Below are 20,357 nucleotides of genomic sequence, written 5' to 3'. Positions count from 1 at the left end.
TAATGGATCTGCATGAATAAAAGCCATCACTAATGGATTTCCAAATGGATCCTCATGTTAAGGATTTCTTGGACCCTTGAAGAGATTTGGTTTTAGTAATTATTGTTTAGGTTTTATTTTTATGCAATATTATTAAATTCTTTTTGCCTTTTCTCTCTGCCTTAGCACCAAAGAGGCTCTTAGTGACGTACAGAAGGAGAGGGAAGAATTTAAGCAGAAACTGGATCAGGTGTTGACAGAGACTCAGAACCAGCATCTCCGGATGTCTGCTGAGCTGGAGGATCTGAGCCAAACCAAAGTAAACCTGGAGGAACGGCTCATCGAACTTATTAGGTCTGTATATCGCCTAGAACTTCAGGGTTAGCTTCTCTTTCCTAACGTAAAATCTGGGTTGTTTCGTTGTTAATAATAAGTCATTGTGTTTTCCTTGGTATAGGTCAGGGTTAGGTTTTAAGGTTAAGTTTTTCTAACATGTAAGGCTTTTTTCCATCAAACACGCATTTTTCCAGATAAAAGATTCAGTGCATTCTTATGGACTATCTCACACTCAGAATGATTCATTTCAATTTTTGTGGAAATAGTTTTGGATGATTCATTTTACTTTGTCATTTTGAAAATCCTTTAAATATTTGTTAATAGTTTTTTTTTATATTTGAAAATAATTGGAATATTTTTGTTTTTTGTTGTTGTTTCAAAGATTGTATTGTAGTGAAAATTATTGGTTGCTTTTTGTCGGAAATTCATTTAGCTTTGTCTGCTTTATTTTGGTGTCAATTGGCCTTTTCCTGCTTTGCTCATTCTTATAAAAATAATACATATATAATAATAAATGTTCTATGTTTTAAATGATAAAACATATTAAATTAATAATATATATACTAAATTCAATTCACATTTATTTGTAAAGCACTTTTCACAATACATATCGTTTCAAAGCAGCTTTACAGAAATATATATATATATATATATATACACACACTGTAGAATATTTATTTTTTTATTTACATTTCACTTCAGGGGATAGAAAGAGAAAGTAAAAAAAATAAAGATTTTAACAGATGAAGCTACTCGAATTCTCAATGAAATGTCAAGAAAACTGATAATGGCATTGTGAAATGTTTTTATATCAAAGAAGCAAACATAAAAGCAGGTCAAGAGCTTGTTCTCGCCTGCCTTTCAGATTGTTGTTGCTGTATATCTCTGTTTAATTCAGTGACAGTCCCTTTGTAGATTATTACATTCTTATGGTATGTAAGGTACCTATAATTCTCTAAGCAAAACATACTTAAAACTCAAATATCTACTGAGCCAGAATGCTGAGAAAAAAGACAAGAGAAAAGATATAAGGGTGCTGCTGCCACAAAGATATCCTGGATGTGCATAAACACCTGTTTGATAAAATCTACAGTTTGGTGTGGATAAAATGATATAATCAAACAGCTGCAGATGTGATAAAAGTTTCCTCTCGACATGAAATGGAAATGAAAAGGCTGAACCATGAAAAGCGCTTTTAGACGTTAAGGACACCAAGAGACACAAGAGAACCTTGGAGTCTTCATTCATTTCTCATCTCCTGTGCTCTCTGTTTTTTAGGGATAAGGATGCTCTGTGGCAGAAATCGGATGCTCTTGAGTTCGAGCAGAAGCTGAGAGCGGAGGAGAAGTGGTGGCTGGTGGATAAAGAGGCTACACACTGCCTGGGCTGCCAGGGCCAGTTCACATGGTGGCTGCGACGGCATCACTGCAGGTGGGCAATCTAGCGAACACCTGCTCTGATCTCAAGATAGAGGTGGAGTGAAATGCAAAAGAACCGCAGAAAATTAATTTATGAATTTAAAAAAACTAAGTAATTTAGGTTACTATTAATTATATATATAAATAACTTGGGTAATTTTAATGTGAGGTAAGCGATTTTTGAGAAACACTCTTGAATTCGACACCCAAACAAACACACGCCTCCCTTTATTGCTCCGCCCCCAAAATAATGAACTTGCTATGCAACACATGCAATGACTAACAGCTGGCGTTAAACATTCTAAGCTTATAAAGCGTGGAAATGCATTTGTCTTTATCATAGCTGACGGCAAGCACAATGATAATGCAAATGAACAAACAAGCAAGGTGACATACAAGCAAGACTTCGGTGTTAGTCGCCAGCATACCGGCTGCAGGCAAACAATAACACTCAAAACTGTCATGTTACTAAAGCTAATATTACAACAACAGCATATCTTTGTTCTGTGAAACCAATGTTACTCACGTATCAAGCAGAAACAAAGCAACCTTGGCATCTGTAACGTCTCTCCAGTGCTGAAAAGTGCTTTTCCAGTATTAACGCGGGTCCTAGCTCTTGCCTGATTGTAACTCTTCTTCGTCCAGTAATATTCCTCTGACCTTTTCCTCTTTGGTAATATCTCAGCCATCTCTCTTTCTACAATCTTTCTATAAATGTCCGGCTTGCTCACTCTCTCTCCTCCCCCATCATAAGTGGACACGCCCCCTACTGCTGATTGGCTTCAAGATTGTTGTGGTGCTCGGTCTGATCGGTCCAGGACTACGTACAAACACACTTTTTTTTTTTTCAGCACACACACAGAACAGACATTAGCAAATATTCACAATTTGTTTGATTTGGTGTTGATTTTCAATAGCGTTTGTCAGAAATTGCTTACTGCACCTTTAAAGAATTGTACACATTTGTTGAAGAAAGGCTTTAAAAGAAAAAGCAGCCCCGCCATGTTAGTAAAAACTGGAAAAGTGCTATTATTTCTTCTCTTCACATCATTTGGAACTATATGTGCTGTGAAAAGCTCTATACACATTCATATTTAATTAAATATATTGTAAAATAATGCAAATATATTCAAACATTTTTTATTTAAGTGAGATTTAAGTGTCCAACTAATTTTTTGTTTCATCTGTATGCGCAGGTTTAGCCCTGGGCACATTTAAATGAAATCATTGTCATTCTTTTCTCAGCCAACACAACACATATTTTTCGACTGTTTGCCTTGTTTCCTGATCTGCATAAGTACTTTAGTAAATCTGGCTGAAACAATTCAGATAACGCATGCAAATAAACAACTGTCACTGAGCACAATTTGGTCTTAGTCAGTCCTCCCCTCAAGACTTTTAGACACATACTGAGTTTTTATAGCAATTATTTTGGTACATTAAATAGTGCTCTGTTTTCAGGACTATTATATTACATATATTGATTATATACATTTATATACATTTACATTTATATTGATTATATTATTTTTTATGATATTTTAAGAACTGTTGAATGATCTGACAACAGTTTTTTGCGACAAACTCGAATTAGTCACTTAGGGAGTGTTCACACTTGTCAGGTTTGGTTTGATTAAAGCGAACCCTGGTGCTATTGCTCTGTTAGTGTGGTTCATTTGAATAAGTGTGAACGCTGCCATCTGAACCCTGGTGTGAACCAAACAAATGGACCGAGAGCGGAAAAAAGATGAGTCCCTGTCCGCTTCCTAACGAACTCTGGTGCGGTTCGTCTGAAATATGAACGCTTCATGGACCAAAGACATCTAAACTAACCAAAAACAGGATGTGATGTCACGGGATGCGACCCTAAAAAGGACAGAATGCTCAAGCACACCTGTTTTTTCTTATCATAGGAGCTAAAATGGCATTTCCTTGCAACAGATCTTCGTTTGTGTGTGTGATGGAGGGATTCCTGCCGCTGTTTTGACTCTTTATACATTTTATAATTTTTATTCACAAGTTTTCAGCTCCATCATATACAGTACCATCATATGTACTCACATACATTGAGCGCATTTATCCCAGCACACAGCATTGTTTTAAATATATGTCATAATAGCTGTTTTTTTTATTTTGTATCTTTAGGCTTGGTCTTAAAAATCAAAAGCGAATCAGGACTAAATGTATCAATTTCTTTTTTTGAAGAAAAAGAAAGAACCAAGAGAACCGAATGTGAACACACTGAAGTATTTCAGACTCAATATAAAGAACATTATATATGGTGCTTTGTTTGGTTTAAAAATATTGCATGTTTTTTTGTGCCGAATATTTGGACTTATGGTTATTCTGTGTTTCCTGGCAGGTTGTGTGGCCGTATCTTCTGTTACTACTGCAGCAACAATTACGTAATGACAAAAAACGCAAAGAAGGAGCGCTGCTGTCGAGAGTGCTACACGCAGCACGGCGCCGTGGTGGAAAGATTTACGAAGGCTGAACTCAACAGCTCTTCAGAAAACCAACCACCACCCCTGACAAACGCTGCCGGTCAATCACCACCACCACCACCACCACCCTATATACCCACACCAAGAGTTACAGGTACAGAGAGACACAGCAGAAAACACACCCTTCATGTCATGTTGGAATGATTGTATTCACGAGTTGATTGCATATGAATGCCAACCTAAAATTGTAATTGTTTTAACTGTGCAGTTTAGTTTATATGCATTTTGTTGATGAAGAATAGCCAGAAAACATTACTTACTTAGCTGATTCATGAGGACAGACTTGTGCAATCAACTTGCATTTCACATCATTCCCTTTGAGAGTATGAAAAACACACCGAATTTGCATCCTTTGCTCTTCATTGTGTTGCATTAGTGCTAAAAAGCTTTCTGCCTCCTCATAGCAAAAAAGCGAAATATGCATAAAATTGGCCATTTTATTCTTTATTATATCGTAGTGTCTGTCTTGTATGTAGGAACTTCCCAAGCTTATTTTTTAAAGCGAGTTTTAAAATCTGCCAACTTTTTTCCATTAAGAGCACCCTAAAACTTACTTAGCATGCATAAAAGTTCATTTTTCTTTCCTATAATCTCTCCATATAAGGGCTAAAAAAGAAAGGTGCTGTCAACGTCGTGGTTATTCATTTTAAGTATGTGAATACAGTGGCATGTATGAATTGAGAGAACCTTCAAGTGCTTGAATACATTGTTCTGCCTGGCATTCATCTTTTGTGTCTGAAGATTGTCTTTATGAATAAATTGAATTACCAAGAAGCCCACTGTAGAATGCTAAAGGATCAGGATTTTGTTACAGAGCACTTTGAATAACATGCGTCATTGTAATTGACTGATGAATTGGTCTTCACAGGCAGTCCTATCATTGATTGTATAGCAAATATTGCTTGTTATAAAGGTTTCCATTATGACATACACACAATATCTTCTTCAAGGGGGCGCTTGATGGCTCAAAAACCAGATACTCCATTACGCATGCTCAAATGTCAGGATTTTTTATTGTATTGCAGATATTTTTACACAAAAATGTGCAATTTGTTTAAATTAAGATCCTGACATGCAAGTCAAATGATATAGAGTCATCACAGACTGTGATTGGTCCATCCTGGCCTTCGCTGAGAAAAGTAACACATACCATGTGACATTACCATCAATGCATTATCAGCAATTTACACTTGAATAATGAAGAAACTTACGAAACTTACAAACTTACAAACAATTCAGAAACGATACTTTTGAATTTAGATCTATACAGTGTTATTTTAGTATTATTTATATACTATTATAGTACTTATCCATAGTGTTGTAGTCAAGATGACCTAAACCAAGTCTAGGTCGTATCCCCGCAGTTGTGGTCTTGACTGGTCTTGAAATAAAATCCTGAGTCTTCTTAGCCTGAGACCAAGACAAGACCGAAGCCTTCAAAAAGTGGTCTCAAGAAGACTGGCCTTGAGTACTACAACACTACTTATTATTAATATTTTAAATTAGCTTTTATTTCTATGTTTTTTTTGTCATTTTGTTTTGTTTTTAGTTTAATCTGTCATTTTACTTATTCGTTTTTACATTTACTTTTACTTAAAGGGGTGGTTGATTATGATTTCACTTTTCTAACTTTAGTTAGTGTGTAATGTTGCTGTTTGAGCATAAACAACATCTGCAAAGTTACGACACTCAACGTTCAAAGCAAAGGGAGATATTTTCTTTTAAAGAAATTTGTTTTTTAAGGACTATAACAAAGGGACTACACGGCATTCCTCCCGGGTTAGTGACATCACCAACCCTAGAATTTACATAAACCCCGCCCCCGGAACACAATTTATAGATTATCATGACAGAATATGCAAATCAATGACTAGAAGATAACTACACATAAGCCACATAAATTCATCAACTAACCATTCAGAAATGTTGTCTACATGTTGTCACTTCTTCTTGAGTCTCTCCATCTTTCTGACTCCGGTTTGAACATAAAAGGCTAATTTTTTTTTACATTTTCAGTGCATGTCTGTGTGATGTAAAAGAACACAAACTCTTGAAACTCCGCCCCCTGTGCTGGGATCAGCAGCTCATTTGCATTTAAAGGGACAGACACAAAAACGGTGTGTTTTTGCTCACCCTCAAAAAGTGACAACTTTAACATGCTATATAAAAATATCTGTGGGGCATTTTGAGCTAATACTTCACATACACACTCTGCGGACATCAGAGATTTATTAAACTTCTTGTGAAAAGGGCATTATACCACCCCTTTAAGTTGTTTAAGGTTGTTTACATATGATGGATCTAGTGTTGTTATTTTTAAGTCCTGCCCGTTTTTAAGGACCTTTGCTTCATGCTAATTGTCTTTCTACTCACTTTTTACATTTCTTATGGGTTGATGTCAAAGTTGATAACATCCTGTGTCCTGACATGCAGTTACAGATCCTGGTGAGAAGCCGGATGATGGGGTGTTTGACATCATAACGGAGGAGGAAGTGAACGGGGTCTATGACAGCGACTCGCGTACCACCACTGGATCACAGGAAGAAGGAGAAGGAGGGCAAACTGGAGACATGTAAGATCGTAAACACACAAACACACACAAATAATTGAAGACAACACCACCTATGAATACGCTACCGTTCAAAAGTTTGGGGTCAGTTTTTTCCCCCAGGAATTCATACTTTTATTCACCAAGGATGCTTTAAATTGGTCAAAAGTGACAGTAGAGACATTTATAATGTTACACAAGGTTTCTATTTCAAATAAATGCTTTCTATTCATCAGAGTATTCAACATTGATAATAGTAAATGTTTCTTGAGCTGCAAATCAGCATATTAGAATGATTTCTGAAGGATCATGTGACACTGAAGACTGGAGGAATTATGATGAAAATCCTGCTTTGATCACAGGAATAAATTACATTTTATAATATAGTAAAAAACCTGGCATGGTACCCTGCAAATATTGTTGGCTCTTATAATAAAGTGCTTGTGATGTTCCTTCTGCCATCTGCCAACTAAATAAATGTAAATGTAAATAAAAATACATTTATGCAACATAAATATTTCAGTCTGTGTGAAAGCACACTTTTGTGGTAAATGCTGCTCAAGATGTGAAGCTTTTAGCTTTTAGACTTTTAGTGAGAGGTGATGCTAGATGCACGTTTTCATTTCAAGACAGTTTTTTATTCTTTTAACTTCACAATTACTAAAGGAATCATTAAGGAACCACATTCATTAAGTGAAATCTGAATCAGAATTGTTCATAGGAAGTGTGCACAAACGAAGTAGAGACAATGGATGCGCTAAAACATTCCCAAGTACTCACAATCACACTCCAAATGGTCCAATTTGTAGCAGAATTATCAAGATTGTCCCGGCTGCATCACCGGGTCTCTGTTTAGAAGATTGTGCTGTGATGCGTCCCTAAATAAGTGTTACAGACAGACAGGAAGTCCTGCCGGGAGATTGATTGTGAGAGGGATGATGACTGTCAATTTATGCATTTTATTCCATCTTGGGCACATTTTCTAACATTTGTCACTCTGAGATGAGCACCTGCCTGGCATATAATTTCACTAGCAGCCCCAAATGCCTCCTGTGGGTGAGCGAGTTTCCGTAATTACAGACGCACTCTCCAGGAAAGGAGAGAGTTTTGATGGAACAACATTTTGTTTGCGATTTATTAATTAATTTTTTTTAGCATTTATTTTATGTCTATCAAAGTTGTTGTTTTTGTGTCAAACATATTGTAATATGCATACACGTTAATCAGCGTTTTTTTCTTTTGCCGCTGTGCATTTAAGAGCCTAATGTATACATATTTTTCGCATGTTAAATGAATAATGGTTCTTGCAGGTTTGCTGTCGGGTCCTTCAACAAAAACATGATCAAAAATGTCAGATCAAAAGTGACAGTGAAGGCATTTATAATGTTACAAAAGATTTCTGTTTCACATAAATGCTGATCTTTTGATCTTTATATTCATCAAAGAATCCTGAAAATAATGTATAACGGTTTGCACAAAATATGAAGTAGCGGAACTGTTTTCAACATTGATAATAATCAGAAATTGAGCTGCAAATCATCATATTAAAATGATTTCTGAAGGATCATGTGACACTGAAGACTGGAGTAATGATGCTGAAAATTCAGCTTTGATCACAGGAATAAATTATAATTTATTAATGTATTAAAATAGAAAACAATTATTTTAAATTATAGTAATATTTCACAATATTACTGTCTTGTACGGTATTTTTGATGCAGCCTTGGTGAGCATAAGCGACCCCAAACTTTCGAACTGTGGTGTAAATGTGTTCAAATGTATTAATCTGTATTATTTTATTTAATACAGCTGCACAAGTTCCAAACTATTATTGTTTATTATTATTTTTGCAGCTTAGTTTTTGTATTGGGAAGTTTTGAGATCTGAAAGTGACAGTAGGTTTTTATTGTACAGTGAACTGTTATTTAAAAGGATAGTTAAATTTTTCATTATGCAGTTTTAGACAGGTTAGACTAAAGAAGGAACTCAATTGCTTGTCGTTACTCTAAGATTGATTTAAAAAACCTACAAAATGTCTTAATAAATAAACCTCTAGCTTTAGCACACAAATTTAGCTATTTTAATTCTGTTTGCCAGGACAGATTTATAACTGGGGTTAAAGATTTGAACAAACAAAACTTTCACACTATTTGTGCTTCAGACCAGCGTTATTATCGTTAACCAAACCATTAAATAAAAACATTTGTGTTGCTTTAAATATACTTTAACTGAAATAAAATATAAACAGCTTTAAACTTATTTTATTTCAGATAGCTGCCAAAGCACTAAAATAGTACTAAAATAACTAAAGCTAATGAATGAAAATTAATAAATACTATATAGAAACATTTGAAAAATTAAATATGACAAAAAACAAACAAAATGAAAACTTTAAAAAGTAAATAAAAATAATAAAAATAAAATCTAATTCAAAACTTTAACGAAAACTATAATAGTATATCAATCATAGTAAAATATCACTGTTTCAGATGATACGATTATGATTTATACAATAAAATGGGTGGAAATATACATTAAAGTAAGTCATATCTAAAGATCAGAACATTTTTCAAAAAAAACTTCAAAAAATGTCCTCTCAATTTATGGTTTATTGTAAATATTGTCTTTTACAGTAGCATATCAAGTGATGTGACGCCTGATGAACAGGAAGAGATGATCTCTACTGTACAGGATGCAGAAATCACCCTCCTCATGTCAGGAGAACTCACGTTAGTACACACACGCACACACACACACACACACACACACACACACACACACACACACACACACACACACACACACACACACACACACACACACACACACACACACACACACACACACACACACACACACACACACACACACACACACACACACACACTCATCCTGCTCCACTATTATTATTATTATTGTTGATTCCGTGCATGTCTTTCTCTAGTACCTCTGTGCCTCTGGATATAGATGAGATTTCTCATTTCGGTGATGGTTCCCGGGAGCTCTTTGTTAAGTCCAGTTGCTATAGCGCCATTCCCATCACCGTGGGCGACCACGGGCCCATCATCAGCTGGGTTTTCTCTTCCGAGCCAAAGAGCATCTCCTTCACGGTGGTGTACAGAGAGACACTTGACACACCTATTGAGCAGGCCAAGGTAACAAACACACACATACATGCGCTTCAACAGCATGCAAAGATCCACCATCACTAAAGTTGCTTGCTGTGAAAAAAATGCTGTTGTACGAGCAAAGAGTCTCATTACAGGTATAATTTGGTGATAGGTGTCTTTGTGTGTGATTTATCAAAGCTCAGATCATAACTCTAAATGTTGCGGAATAACAAATAAATTAGAAGAAATATTCTAATATTCTAATTGTTATTTTTTACTCGGACTTTCTTCTGTGGAAAAGAAGGACATTTTAAATGGAAAAGATGAAAATTTGTATTCTCAGAAGTCGCTGTACATTGTCTTTATTATTGATTTTTTTATAGCAAAATAATATTTAGTTAAATATAGTTGTTTGTTTTTAACCCTTTGATGCGCAAACTATGGAAACCCCTTCTAATGCACAACATGGGTCTAAAAAGACCCGTATTCATTTCCTATGTTATTTCATGCATGGCTGGACTTTTTTTTTTTTTTTTTTTTTTTTTTAGATCAATTTATTTAAGCATTTAATATTCCATTATCTATAAATTCCATGATTTATAAATATTAAAAAATGTCTTGTTTTCAATTACCAAAAATTATTGTTTACATTTTTTCTAGGTTTTGTGTTACTAGATCAAATTTACTTATCAAGCATGATAAAACAAAAGAATAAAGACAACATTTTGTCAAATTAATCATTTTAGCAGTCATTTAGACAACACATTTAACACTTGAAATGTTTATTTGCCACTTTGTCTCACATAGCATTCACATATCACATATCACAGATAACTGATCACACTGAAATTGAACTGTGTAATTGTACGTCACACCGCCGCCGGCGAGAGCAGCAAAATAGTTTATTAAAATTATTATGGTGTTTTTTTTATTATTATTATTATTTAGTTGGATTTAGTTCTATTTCATGTCTGCATGCTTGATGATTTCACCATGATTGAGATGTTTATTGTTTTTCTGTAAGTTAAATAATAATATATATTACAATATTAAATCTGCGAGAACAATATTGCCTGATTAAATAGCATGAACGAAGTTAGCTGTTTTTTGTTTGATAACTTTGTGTTTGTGATACTTTAGTATTATTTATATACTGTTATATTATATTATAGCTTTTATTTTTTTATTTTTTCAGTTTTCATTTTAATTTAATTTTAATTAGTAATTTATTAGTTCTTGTTATATATATATATATAATATATAATATATATATATATATATATATATAAATAGCCTGAGGGTGTCTCAGGGTTCAGCGTGATGTGAGTTACTATGGCAATCCTTCTTATATGGTGTCTATACAAGACAACTGCCCAGAACTCAACATAGCGTGATGTTAGCTTCACATTCTCTATAGAAACCACCGATCAAAATGTATAAAGCTGTTATCGGCCGATATTGATCTGTGCCTGATCAATCGGAGCACTCTCTAGACTACGGTGCTGAATCTTTGTGTTCCTGTGGTTCAGGTTCTGATTCCTCTCACACGCTGTAACTCGCACAAAGAGACCATACAGGGACAACTCAAAGTCCGCAACCCAGGAGTCTACACACTCATCTTTGATAACTCATTTTCCAGGTACAGTAACACACAGGTGACATTTGCACACTCCGGGAAACCTTTCAGAGCTTGTGCTTCTCAGAAAAATCTACTCTTTAAAGTCCCCCTGTAGTCCATGATTGTATCCCTTATTACTCATCTTTGATCACCAAAATGACATTTAAGTGTTTTTCCAAGCGGCAACCTTCCGGTTTCTCTCTTGAATCCAACACGGAAGTTACTTAAACTGCAATTCATCGACTGGCCGCTAGAGACAGGCTCCGAAAGAGAGCCAATCCCATAGACTCCCCATGTAAAAATGCCCAAATTTACAGCAGAAAAAATATGTTTACAGTCTGGTACAAAAAGTGGTTTTGGTCTATACAGCTAATTTTGCCCTTCATAACAACTGTGAGGGTTTTCATAACTAATCCGTTAAAATTATATTAAGCCTTAAAGTTCTACATAATTAAGGGCGTGGCCACTTGAGTGACATGTGGATTGCCGCTGATTTCACTGCTAGCCGTTTGTCTGCTGTCTGTTAGCCGTCACTTAACCTCAGCTAATCCCGCCTCTTTGCCCATTTTGGGTTATCTGGGAGTGACGCGCTACCAAGATGGCGACGGCCGGTTCCGCCCACTTTGGACTTCAAAAATGCTCTTCAGAAACCTACGGGTGACGTCACGGACACTACGTCCATATTTTTTCCTTGAAAAAAATTCTTCATGCCTTAAAATATCTTGAATGTAACTCTACACCCTTGCCTCATTTAGTATAGGCGGTTCTATGAATATGCAAATGAGCCCCGCCTCCACTCACTCACAGAAGCTCAGAGATCCACTCGTTGACGATCACACGTTGACCTGATTGTGATGTCAGAAACACCAGCGATTTCAAACTATGTTTTTGAGGCTGTCTTTGGTTCACTGCAGTTTCTAAAGAGAAAATACTCAGCAATGATGTTGACTTAAAGGGATACTTTACCGTTTTTTCATATTAAACTATGTTATTCCCTTAACTAAGACGAGTTGATACATACCTCTCTCGTCTCAGTGCGTGCACTAAATCCCTCTGTCTTGCGGCGAAACTTTGTTAGCCCAGTTCATTTAATATGGGCCAAGCAGAGAAGCTACCAAACACCTCCACGTTTTCCCAATTTAAATACAGTTACTCGCGAAGTGTAACTCGACCTAGGACGGTGACACAAAACAAAACGTTGCGCTTTTCTAAGCGTGTAAAATGGATAACTATTTTGTATGGCGGAATACCATAGCAAGTGCTTGGAAGCACTTCGACTTCGGCGCAGTAATATCTTCACTAGAGGGAGCGGGGGCCGGTGAGAGGATTTTTCACGAGTGAAGATATTACTGCGCCAAGTCGAAGTGCTTACAAGCACTTGCTATGGTATTCCGCCATACAAAATAGTTATCCATTTTACACGCTTAGAAAAGCGCAACGTTTTGTTTTGTGTCACCGTCCTAGGTCGAGTTACACTTCGCGAGTAACTGTATTTAAATAGGGAAAACGTGGAGGTGTTTGGTAGCTTCTCTGCTTGGCCCATATTAAATGAACTGGGCTAACAAAGTTTCGCCGCAAGACAGAGGGATTTAGTGCACGCACTGAGACGAGAGAGGTATGTATCAACTCGTCTTAGTTAAGGGAATAACATAGTTTAATATGAAAAAACGGTAAAGTATCCCTTTAAGAATTTACACATGGTTTGTCTTAAAGCGTATTAAAAACACCACATATAAACAACATTAAAAGCTTGATTCTCACCACAGGGGGACTTTAACTGATATGATTTTGCTGATGTTTATTAGTGTCAAACTGATTATTTTACTTACCTCTGTGCTTTGCATTTTTGTGTTTTTTCATATGCTGCCTATATATGTTGCCTATAGCTAGACCTTGTTTTAACGCATCATAGGCACACCATTGACACAAAGGTGGTAATATTATGCTGCCTACTAAGATATGCTATTTGGACAAAATTCTAAGGCATTGCATGTATCAGATATGCAAAAATCTCAGTATAAACAATAATCAAAGATAAAAGAGTTGGGAGAAATATTCACTATACATACACTATTGTTCAAAAGTTTGTTTGTTTAATGTTTTTTTTGTGTGTGTGTGTGTGATTAGCGTAGCAACATTCCAGACACTATTATAATTAAATATTTGTCAAGTTGCTGCATATGAAGATGTTCCAAATCTGTCACCTAATTGTTTTATTTGTGATATCTTTAGTTATTGTTTGAAGTGAGGCAATTGCTGTTTCCTCTCTGTTTTCTTTTCAACAGATTTCTCTCCAAAAAGGTCAACTACCAGCTGACCATCGAGAAGCCAATCATCTATGATGGAAGCGACTTCCCTTAAAAGTGACTGTGGTGTGTGGCGTCCTCGTGTGAACTGTTAGCGTTTTATTTTTTATCCTTATATCATTTCAGACCTGTTCCTGTGTGCCAAGGGTTTCTGATTTGAGGTTTATGGGTTAGTATAGTATTAGTTTTTATGTTTTTACCGCTGATAGCACAGAGGTTATCTGTTGTGACCTGTGTTTAGTGTTATGGGCGGGTTTCAAAAGCACATGTACTCATTTGGAAGAGGATTATTTGCTGGGGATGCATCTTTTTTTGTGTGTTTTATTTTATTTGTGCATCCAGTATTTTAAAATGATTTTACAAACACTACAGATGAATTCAAAGCATCAGTGATACCGTCAGTTGAAGCACACATCGATAAACAATGCAAAGATAAAAATAACCAAAAAATTCAGCTTTAATAATGGCCAATTCAGAGAAGTCATTTTCATTTCTAGCTGCTTATTAATGCAATGTGAGAATTTCTCCTTTTTGTTTTTGGATATAAGACTGGGAGGTATCCAAAAATGGCTGCTGTTTGCAAAGATATCACAGCACTTCCACTACAGATGTCCAATACATGGTAATATATGCTCTTGAGTTTACCAAGTAAACACAAAAATGTTTTGTCGTATTTTTTTTAGAAAGTCTCTTTATAACAATTTGAAACCATTATGAGATTTTCATACAGGGTGAAACTGTATGGGAGAAGAAAAAAGCAATAAGTGTCTTATATGTCTAGCTAACAAGCTTTTTTTACTCAAAGCTGGATAATATAAGATGTGTCATGACAGAGCCCTTTAAAAGTGTATCAGTTTCACTTCATTTTGTAGACCCCACCAGCTACAGTAGGTCAAATTGTCACTGGTATGACAGCAATTGAACTTTTTAACTACTATAAAAAATACCATAATATTATATATGCACAATGCATACAAGTACATTCAAATATGGCACTTTTTTATTAGTCAGCTCTGCAGAATACATTGAATGAAATGGCACATACTTTGTACTGATTTAGCACTTGCACAGAGTATATCTCTGCAAATATAAGGCTATCCGTTGTTTAATCTAATTATATTGATTCACTGATACTCACATGGTTTTTGACATGTTCAATATTAAGGACTCCTTTCTGTTTACTCTAATATGCATTTCTGAATCATCATCCTGTTAGGTCATCAAACATTAGTAATATGAACACTATAAGGGTGTTAAGTGTGCATTTAATGAACTGTCTCGCTTTTTAAAAATGACTTTGAAAGCGAATATGCAAGACACTCACATTTATTCAGGTGTAAGGTTCACGTATAATTATCCTGGTGACAAAGCTAAATAGACTGCTGCTTTTAAGAGGATTTGTTTATATATTTATATTACATCTCAAGCTCCTTTTTGAACTATGTGCAATTCTAAATATTTTCTTAATAGGTCTTGTTCTTTTACAAGAGGAATGGTATTTTAAATAAATTGGTTATTTTGAAGTACTTTTTAAAAGCCGTTGTTCAGGAAATTGTGAATAATTCATGAATGTCACTGATTTTAATTATGGTATTTGTGAATCTATGCAATCACTGTGCAAAGTTTACAATTCGCAGAACCCTTTAAATGTAATAAAGTTTTATCTGTTCAGCACCAGTGCAAAAGTTTTTGTATAACACATGCATGCGTGGTATATATGTATGCGTGATAAACCGGCTTTAGTTTTTCTTTGGACTAAATGAGCTTGTTTCGTCTGTATTGGCATTATGTGTGTTTCCTTTCAGGAGGCAAAGGTAGGCATTGCCTCCTCAAAAAATTGGTTTAGAAAATAATCCATATTCCAAAAATAAGACGCAAATGCAAATATTACAAAATGTGACATTTAAAAGGTGTATATATCACTCGCTCTTCGAAAGTAACAGTCGACACAGCGACACCAGCTGGTCAAGTTACAGCGGGAGTCCGCATTTCTCTTGCCTCCCCTGAGCCCATTGACTTTTAACAGACCTCCTAAAGCATGTGCTGGGTTTAGTGGGGGGTCATTGAGAATGAATGGGGAAAGGTCACGTGAGAGGAGGCAGTTCCTCCATCACACTATGACTGGATATGATTGGTTATGATTGTTTCGTGTGATAATCCCGCCTCTTGTTTTCATTCGTCTTGTGTTTGCAAATCAGTCTGAATGAACAAAATGATGGCTGATGGGAAGTCTAATTAAAAGTAAGTAAACAGCTCAACCACTTAGATACAACGCTTTGTCACATCAAAATTAAACTTGAAATGGCCTGAAGATATGATGTGGTTTAGTGAGCAATCAGCTTGGGGAAATTAAAGGTACATTTTTGTGTCTGTGACCTGTGTTTACCGAGCTTCATGACTGGAAATCCTAAAATAAATCGACTAGAACAGCTGAGGTTCAATTTACAAAATAATAATAATAATAATAATTGTCATGTGACAACATGAAGTGTAGCTGGGACATGAATTAACATTTGCTTTATTAACAAAAAACTAAAACGCCTCCTCATTTCAGAGCACCACGGAAATGCCACTGTGTGGTCATGTGTGTGACCCATCCTTCTGCTAGTAACTTGGTGGTTGACATGACATTGCTGGTCATGAGGGGGTGACCTTCTTTATGTAGAATAAAACAGCTTTTTCTGGAAGAGTGATATGACTTCATCTCATGTAAGTTTACTTGTACACATTTTTAAAGCTACACTACTTTGTTTGTCCAGATTTAAATTAGTCAATACATCACTCCTTCTTCCCACGTTTTTGTCTTACCCTGCTTTACTATGGTAAGCCTATTTTAAGTATATTTAAGACCCGAAAGACCTGCCGGGATGGTTTTCGCGGGAAATCGCTGAACACAGTCACGCAGAGCCGAAGCACAACCAAAACAATGTTATTTTGCAAAATGCACAGTTTTGTTTTTTTAACCGGGGCCAAAAGTTATAGTGTGCCTTTATGTATCTTAACATTAAAAGTTACATAGTGTGCAATGTATCTTACATTGCCAGAAAAATACATTTAAGTGTTTTCAAAAAGTGCATTTAAACAAATACATAGATTAAATGGATGCTGTAGTGCAACTAAAACTGAAATTATCTCCACAAGAAATTTGAGCTGAGTCTGCACATGCACATTAAGCAGTTTTAGATATTTGGAACAAACGCTAGTGTTTGAGGAATATCAATACAGTAATTCAAAAACAGGTTCATTCTTATCTAGTTTGAGGAAAGTAAACTGCGCTGTAAAAAGAGCATTCGTTGCAATTCCCTGCAGTAGAGACGCAAAGGTTTTCACGGCGCCCGTGCAGTCCTATGAATGAATGATGAACGCATCTCCTCTCCTCTCCTCTCTCACTCTCTCTCTCCTCCCATTGGCCAGACTCGGTCTATAAAGCATTTGATTCAACTACAGCTGTCAGCGCGCGCTGTGGACACGGCTGGAGTCATGCGTTCGTGTGTTCGTGGGATCCTGTGCTTTACATCACTAACAACTGTGAGTATGCACAACCTAATCTATTCACCATTGTGCTTTATTAGGAAAACTTGAAGTTGATAGTAATGCTACACATAGCCTACATGCAACTAATGGGATGCATTTCATTTAAAAACTCACTGCATTGTTTTTGATGCTTGCATATGTACTTTTTTTTTTTTTACATTGCACATTTGTGTTAGACGCCTCTTTATAAGGAAAGACTTTCATTTGTGTAGTTTGAGGTCCAGCCAAGCTAATTAAATTAATCCACGCTCTTGTAGGCCTATTGTGTTTTATCTGTATCTCCTCCTGTATTAACTTAACTAGGCATTGTTTTACTAAATATTGTTTTGGGCTCCGCGAGAATGTGATCGCAATCAATGTGCATTCAATTCATGATTGCACGTTAAGGCGCTGCTTTAAAGGTGGAAAAGGCGGTTTTCACTTCTGGCTCACTAGACTCCGTGAAAAAGAGTCGGGGCCAATTAAAATACCTGGACAAGAAGAAATAATCTTTTTACATGTCAATCATTTTACTTTTTTATATTTATTATTTTTTATATATACAGGGCCGGATATATAATATAGCCTATAATATATATTGTTTGAGAATATGATCTTAATAAATAGTAATAATTCATTTTTGTGTGAATTAAATAGAGCTCCTGTCACGAGGCTCGCGCTATGTTAAATTATAAAGCGTCTCGTTGGTAGCCTACATACTGCACAGTAGGCTATAACATTTATATCGCGTACTATTTACTGTAGGCCCAGTTTCCAGTGCAGGACACTCTTTATTATATACTGCACATTTTAGTTAGCCTAATTAATTTAATGTTTTGATGTAGTCAAACACCCACAGATGTAGCAGAAAAGGTCATGTTTTCTTTTTCTTTTTCTTTTGTCACTGACTATAATTCTAACCTTGAAATCAGCCAATAAATAATGTCATGCGGAAAACGGCTGAGATTTGAACAGAGAGTTGTAACCTGACCTTTGTGGCTGTTATTCTGGTAATTAAAGGACAAGACGTCTTACAAATGGTTGTCGAAAGCAAAAATGCTGAAATGCACATCATATGCTGTGAGAAAGTGAAGTGCTGGAGCAAAACAGACACTATTTTTGGAATCAGCACCTCAGAAATAAGAAACAAGACTTGGATTTTATTTTGCAAACATGAAGAATAGGGAGATGTAATCAGTTCTTGCAAAGGATCATTGTAAGTGTGTTTTTGAGGTGCTTATAATGGTCAGAACATGCTTCCTTGTTTCCCACCGCTGGCAACTAATGTTCTTCCCCCGTCACCAGCATCTCTGTGTTTTAGCCACTCTAAACTCCAGCACTGATGGAAAACAGAAATTGCAACACTTCTGATATCAAAGTTGCTGTATGAGGTCGAGATGAGTGTGCAATTTTCTGTGTCGAAGAAAGAGAAAAAAACACTTTTGTGGAGTGTTAAATTCTCCTTTGTCAATGTGGATTCAAGAGCAAGTGATACAGATACAGATATAGGCCTATTTGGACACCTGTCTAATTTTACCTAATTGGAGTGTTGGAGATTTTGGCTCGTGTCAAAATGACTTTTAGTTTTTAAACCATCCATTGCGTCCGCTGTGGCTTGTAAAGATGCAGGTGTATGAGGATTTTGGCTCAGAATGAAGAGAAATGATCTCGGCATCAAAAATAAGTGCGCGCTCAACTTTCCTCTGGTGTGATTGTTTGTGCATTCGTGTGCCCATTTCCTTGGCAACTGCACCGAAACTCGTCTATATGAAGTAAATGTGGATGCAAAAGTGCCATCTGCCAGCTGAACTTGGGGGGACCCTTCTTGGAAACAGGGCAGTTAATGGATCTGTGTGCTATCCTGTAGAATGGATATTAATGTTCTCCAGGGAGGATGAGCAGAATAATGGTCTCTGTGTAAGCGAGACAGGTGGTTTGATATGGCGCAGGTGTTCGTTTCTAAGTGCCCATACGAATAAGCATGTTCTTCGCAGAAGTACATTAACATTTCAGCCCTTTGGAATTCATCAATGGAATCAGTGGTTCGGTTGGCGTGTCGTTTTTAGATTAGTTGTTGCATTCATAATGCAAGGTGCAGACTGAAGAAAGGGTCAGGAAGTGTTTTTTATTCAGCGAGGATGGATTGAATTCGGCAAGAAACGGAAGTTGCGATTAGTCTTTTCTTTGCTATTGTGATGTAGAGATATCCAGATTTGATGAAAGACCTGCGCCTGGACCCGATGTCATAGCGGGGTGCTAAAGTGCCAACTAGTTTCTCATTATGGAGGATCCCTTTACCACTCTACAGATAAAGCGTTGTCGGGAAAATTCGGTTCGCGTATCTACCCCGAAGTGATACAATTCATATCAAAATGTTAAGGCCAGACAAGTAGTTTTTTAAAGGGTTATTTCACCCAAAAATGAAAATTCTGTCAGTAATCACTCACCCTCATGTTGTTCCAACCGCGTAAGACCTTCGTTCATCTTCGGAACACAAATTAAGATATTTTTGATGAAATCTGAGAGCTGATAACTTCTCCGTAGGCTGCTAGGTGGCCCAAACTTGCTGGCCCAGAAAAGTTATTAAAGAGATCGTTAATATAGTCCAAGTGACTACAGTGGCTCAATCTTAAGTTTATCAAGCGACGAGAATACTTTTTGTGCGCAAAAACAAACAAAAATAACGACTTTATTCCACTATTCATTTCCTTCTCTCTGGGCCACTAGTTGGTTCGCGTAGTGTTTTTGCGCTGCGCGTCACACACATGACCAGCGTCGGCCAATAGTGAGCGTACGTGGTGACGTGTAACACAGACGCGCTGCGCAAAAACACTTACGAGGCCCAGAGAGAAGGAAATGAATAGTGGAATAAAGTCGTTATTTTTGTTTGTTTTTGCGCACAAAAAGTATTCTCGTCGCTTGATAAACTTAAGATTGAGCCACTGTAGTCACTTGGACTATATTAACGATCTCTTTAATAACTTTTCTGGGCCAGCAAGTTTGGGCCACCTAGCAGCCTATACGG

At 36.4% G+C, this 20,357-nt stretch overlaps 2 protein-coding genes across 6 annotated transcripts in view; both read left to right on the top strand.

The window, feature by feature from the left end:
- Nucleotides 1-15,493, top strand: part of fyco1a (FYVE and coiled-coil domain autophagy adaptor 1a) — a 46,978-nt gene extending 31,485 nt beyond the window's left edge. For all 4 annotated transcript variants that reach the window (XM_082145519.1, XM_082145517.1, XM_082145516.1 and 1 more), the window contains exons 11-18: nt 166-333; nt 1,594-1,746; nt 4,096-4,331; nt 6,671-6,809; nt 9,419-9,514; nt 9,730-9,940; nt 11,425-11,534; nt 13,799-15,493. In XM_082145519.1, the coding sequence (XP_082001645.1) occupies nt 166-333; nt 1,594-1,746; nt 4,096-4,331; nt 6,671-6,809; nt 9,419-9,514; nt 9,730-9,940; nt 11,425-11,534; nt 13,799-13,874 (1,189 nt within the window). In that variant the 3' untranslated portion in view covers nt 13,875-15,493. The remainder of the gene's footprint in view (nt 1-165; nt 334-1,593; nt 1,747-4,095; nt 4,332-6,670; nt 6,810-9,418; nt 9,515-9,729; nt 9,941-11,424; nt 11,535-13,798) is intronic.
- A 1,368-nt stretch (nt 15,494-16,861) lies between these two features.
- Nucleotides 16,862-20,357, top strand: part of ghrhrl (growth hormone releasing hormone receptor, like) — a 51,427-nt gene continuing 47,931 nt past the window's right edge. For both annotated transcript variants that reach the window (XM_082145665.1, XM_082145664.1), the window contains exon 1: nt 16,862-17,347. In XM_082145665.1, coding sequence (XP_082001791.1) covers nt 17,171-17,347 — 177 coding nt within the window. In that variant the 5' untranslated portion in view covers nt 16,862-17,170. The remainder of the gene's footprint in view (nt 17,348-20,357) is intronic.

Source organism: Leuciscus leuciscus (assembly GCF_965113295.1).
Source record: "Leuciscus leuciscus genome assembly, chromosome: 18".
In the NCBI taxonomy this organism is placed as follows: domain Eukaryota; kingdom Metazoa; phylum Chordata; class Actinopteri; order Cypriniformes; family Leuciscidae; genus Leuciscus; species Leuciscus leuciscus.
Note: the sequence above shows the minus strand (reverse complement) of the source record. Positions and strands in the feature narration are given on the sequence as shown.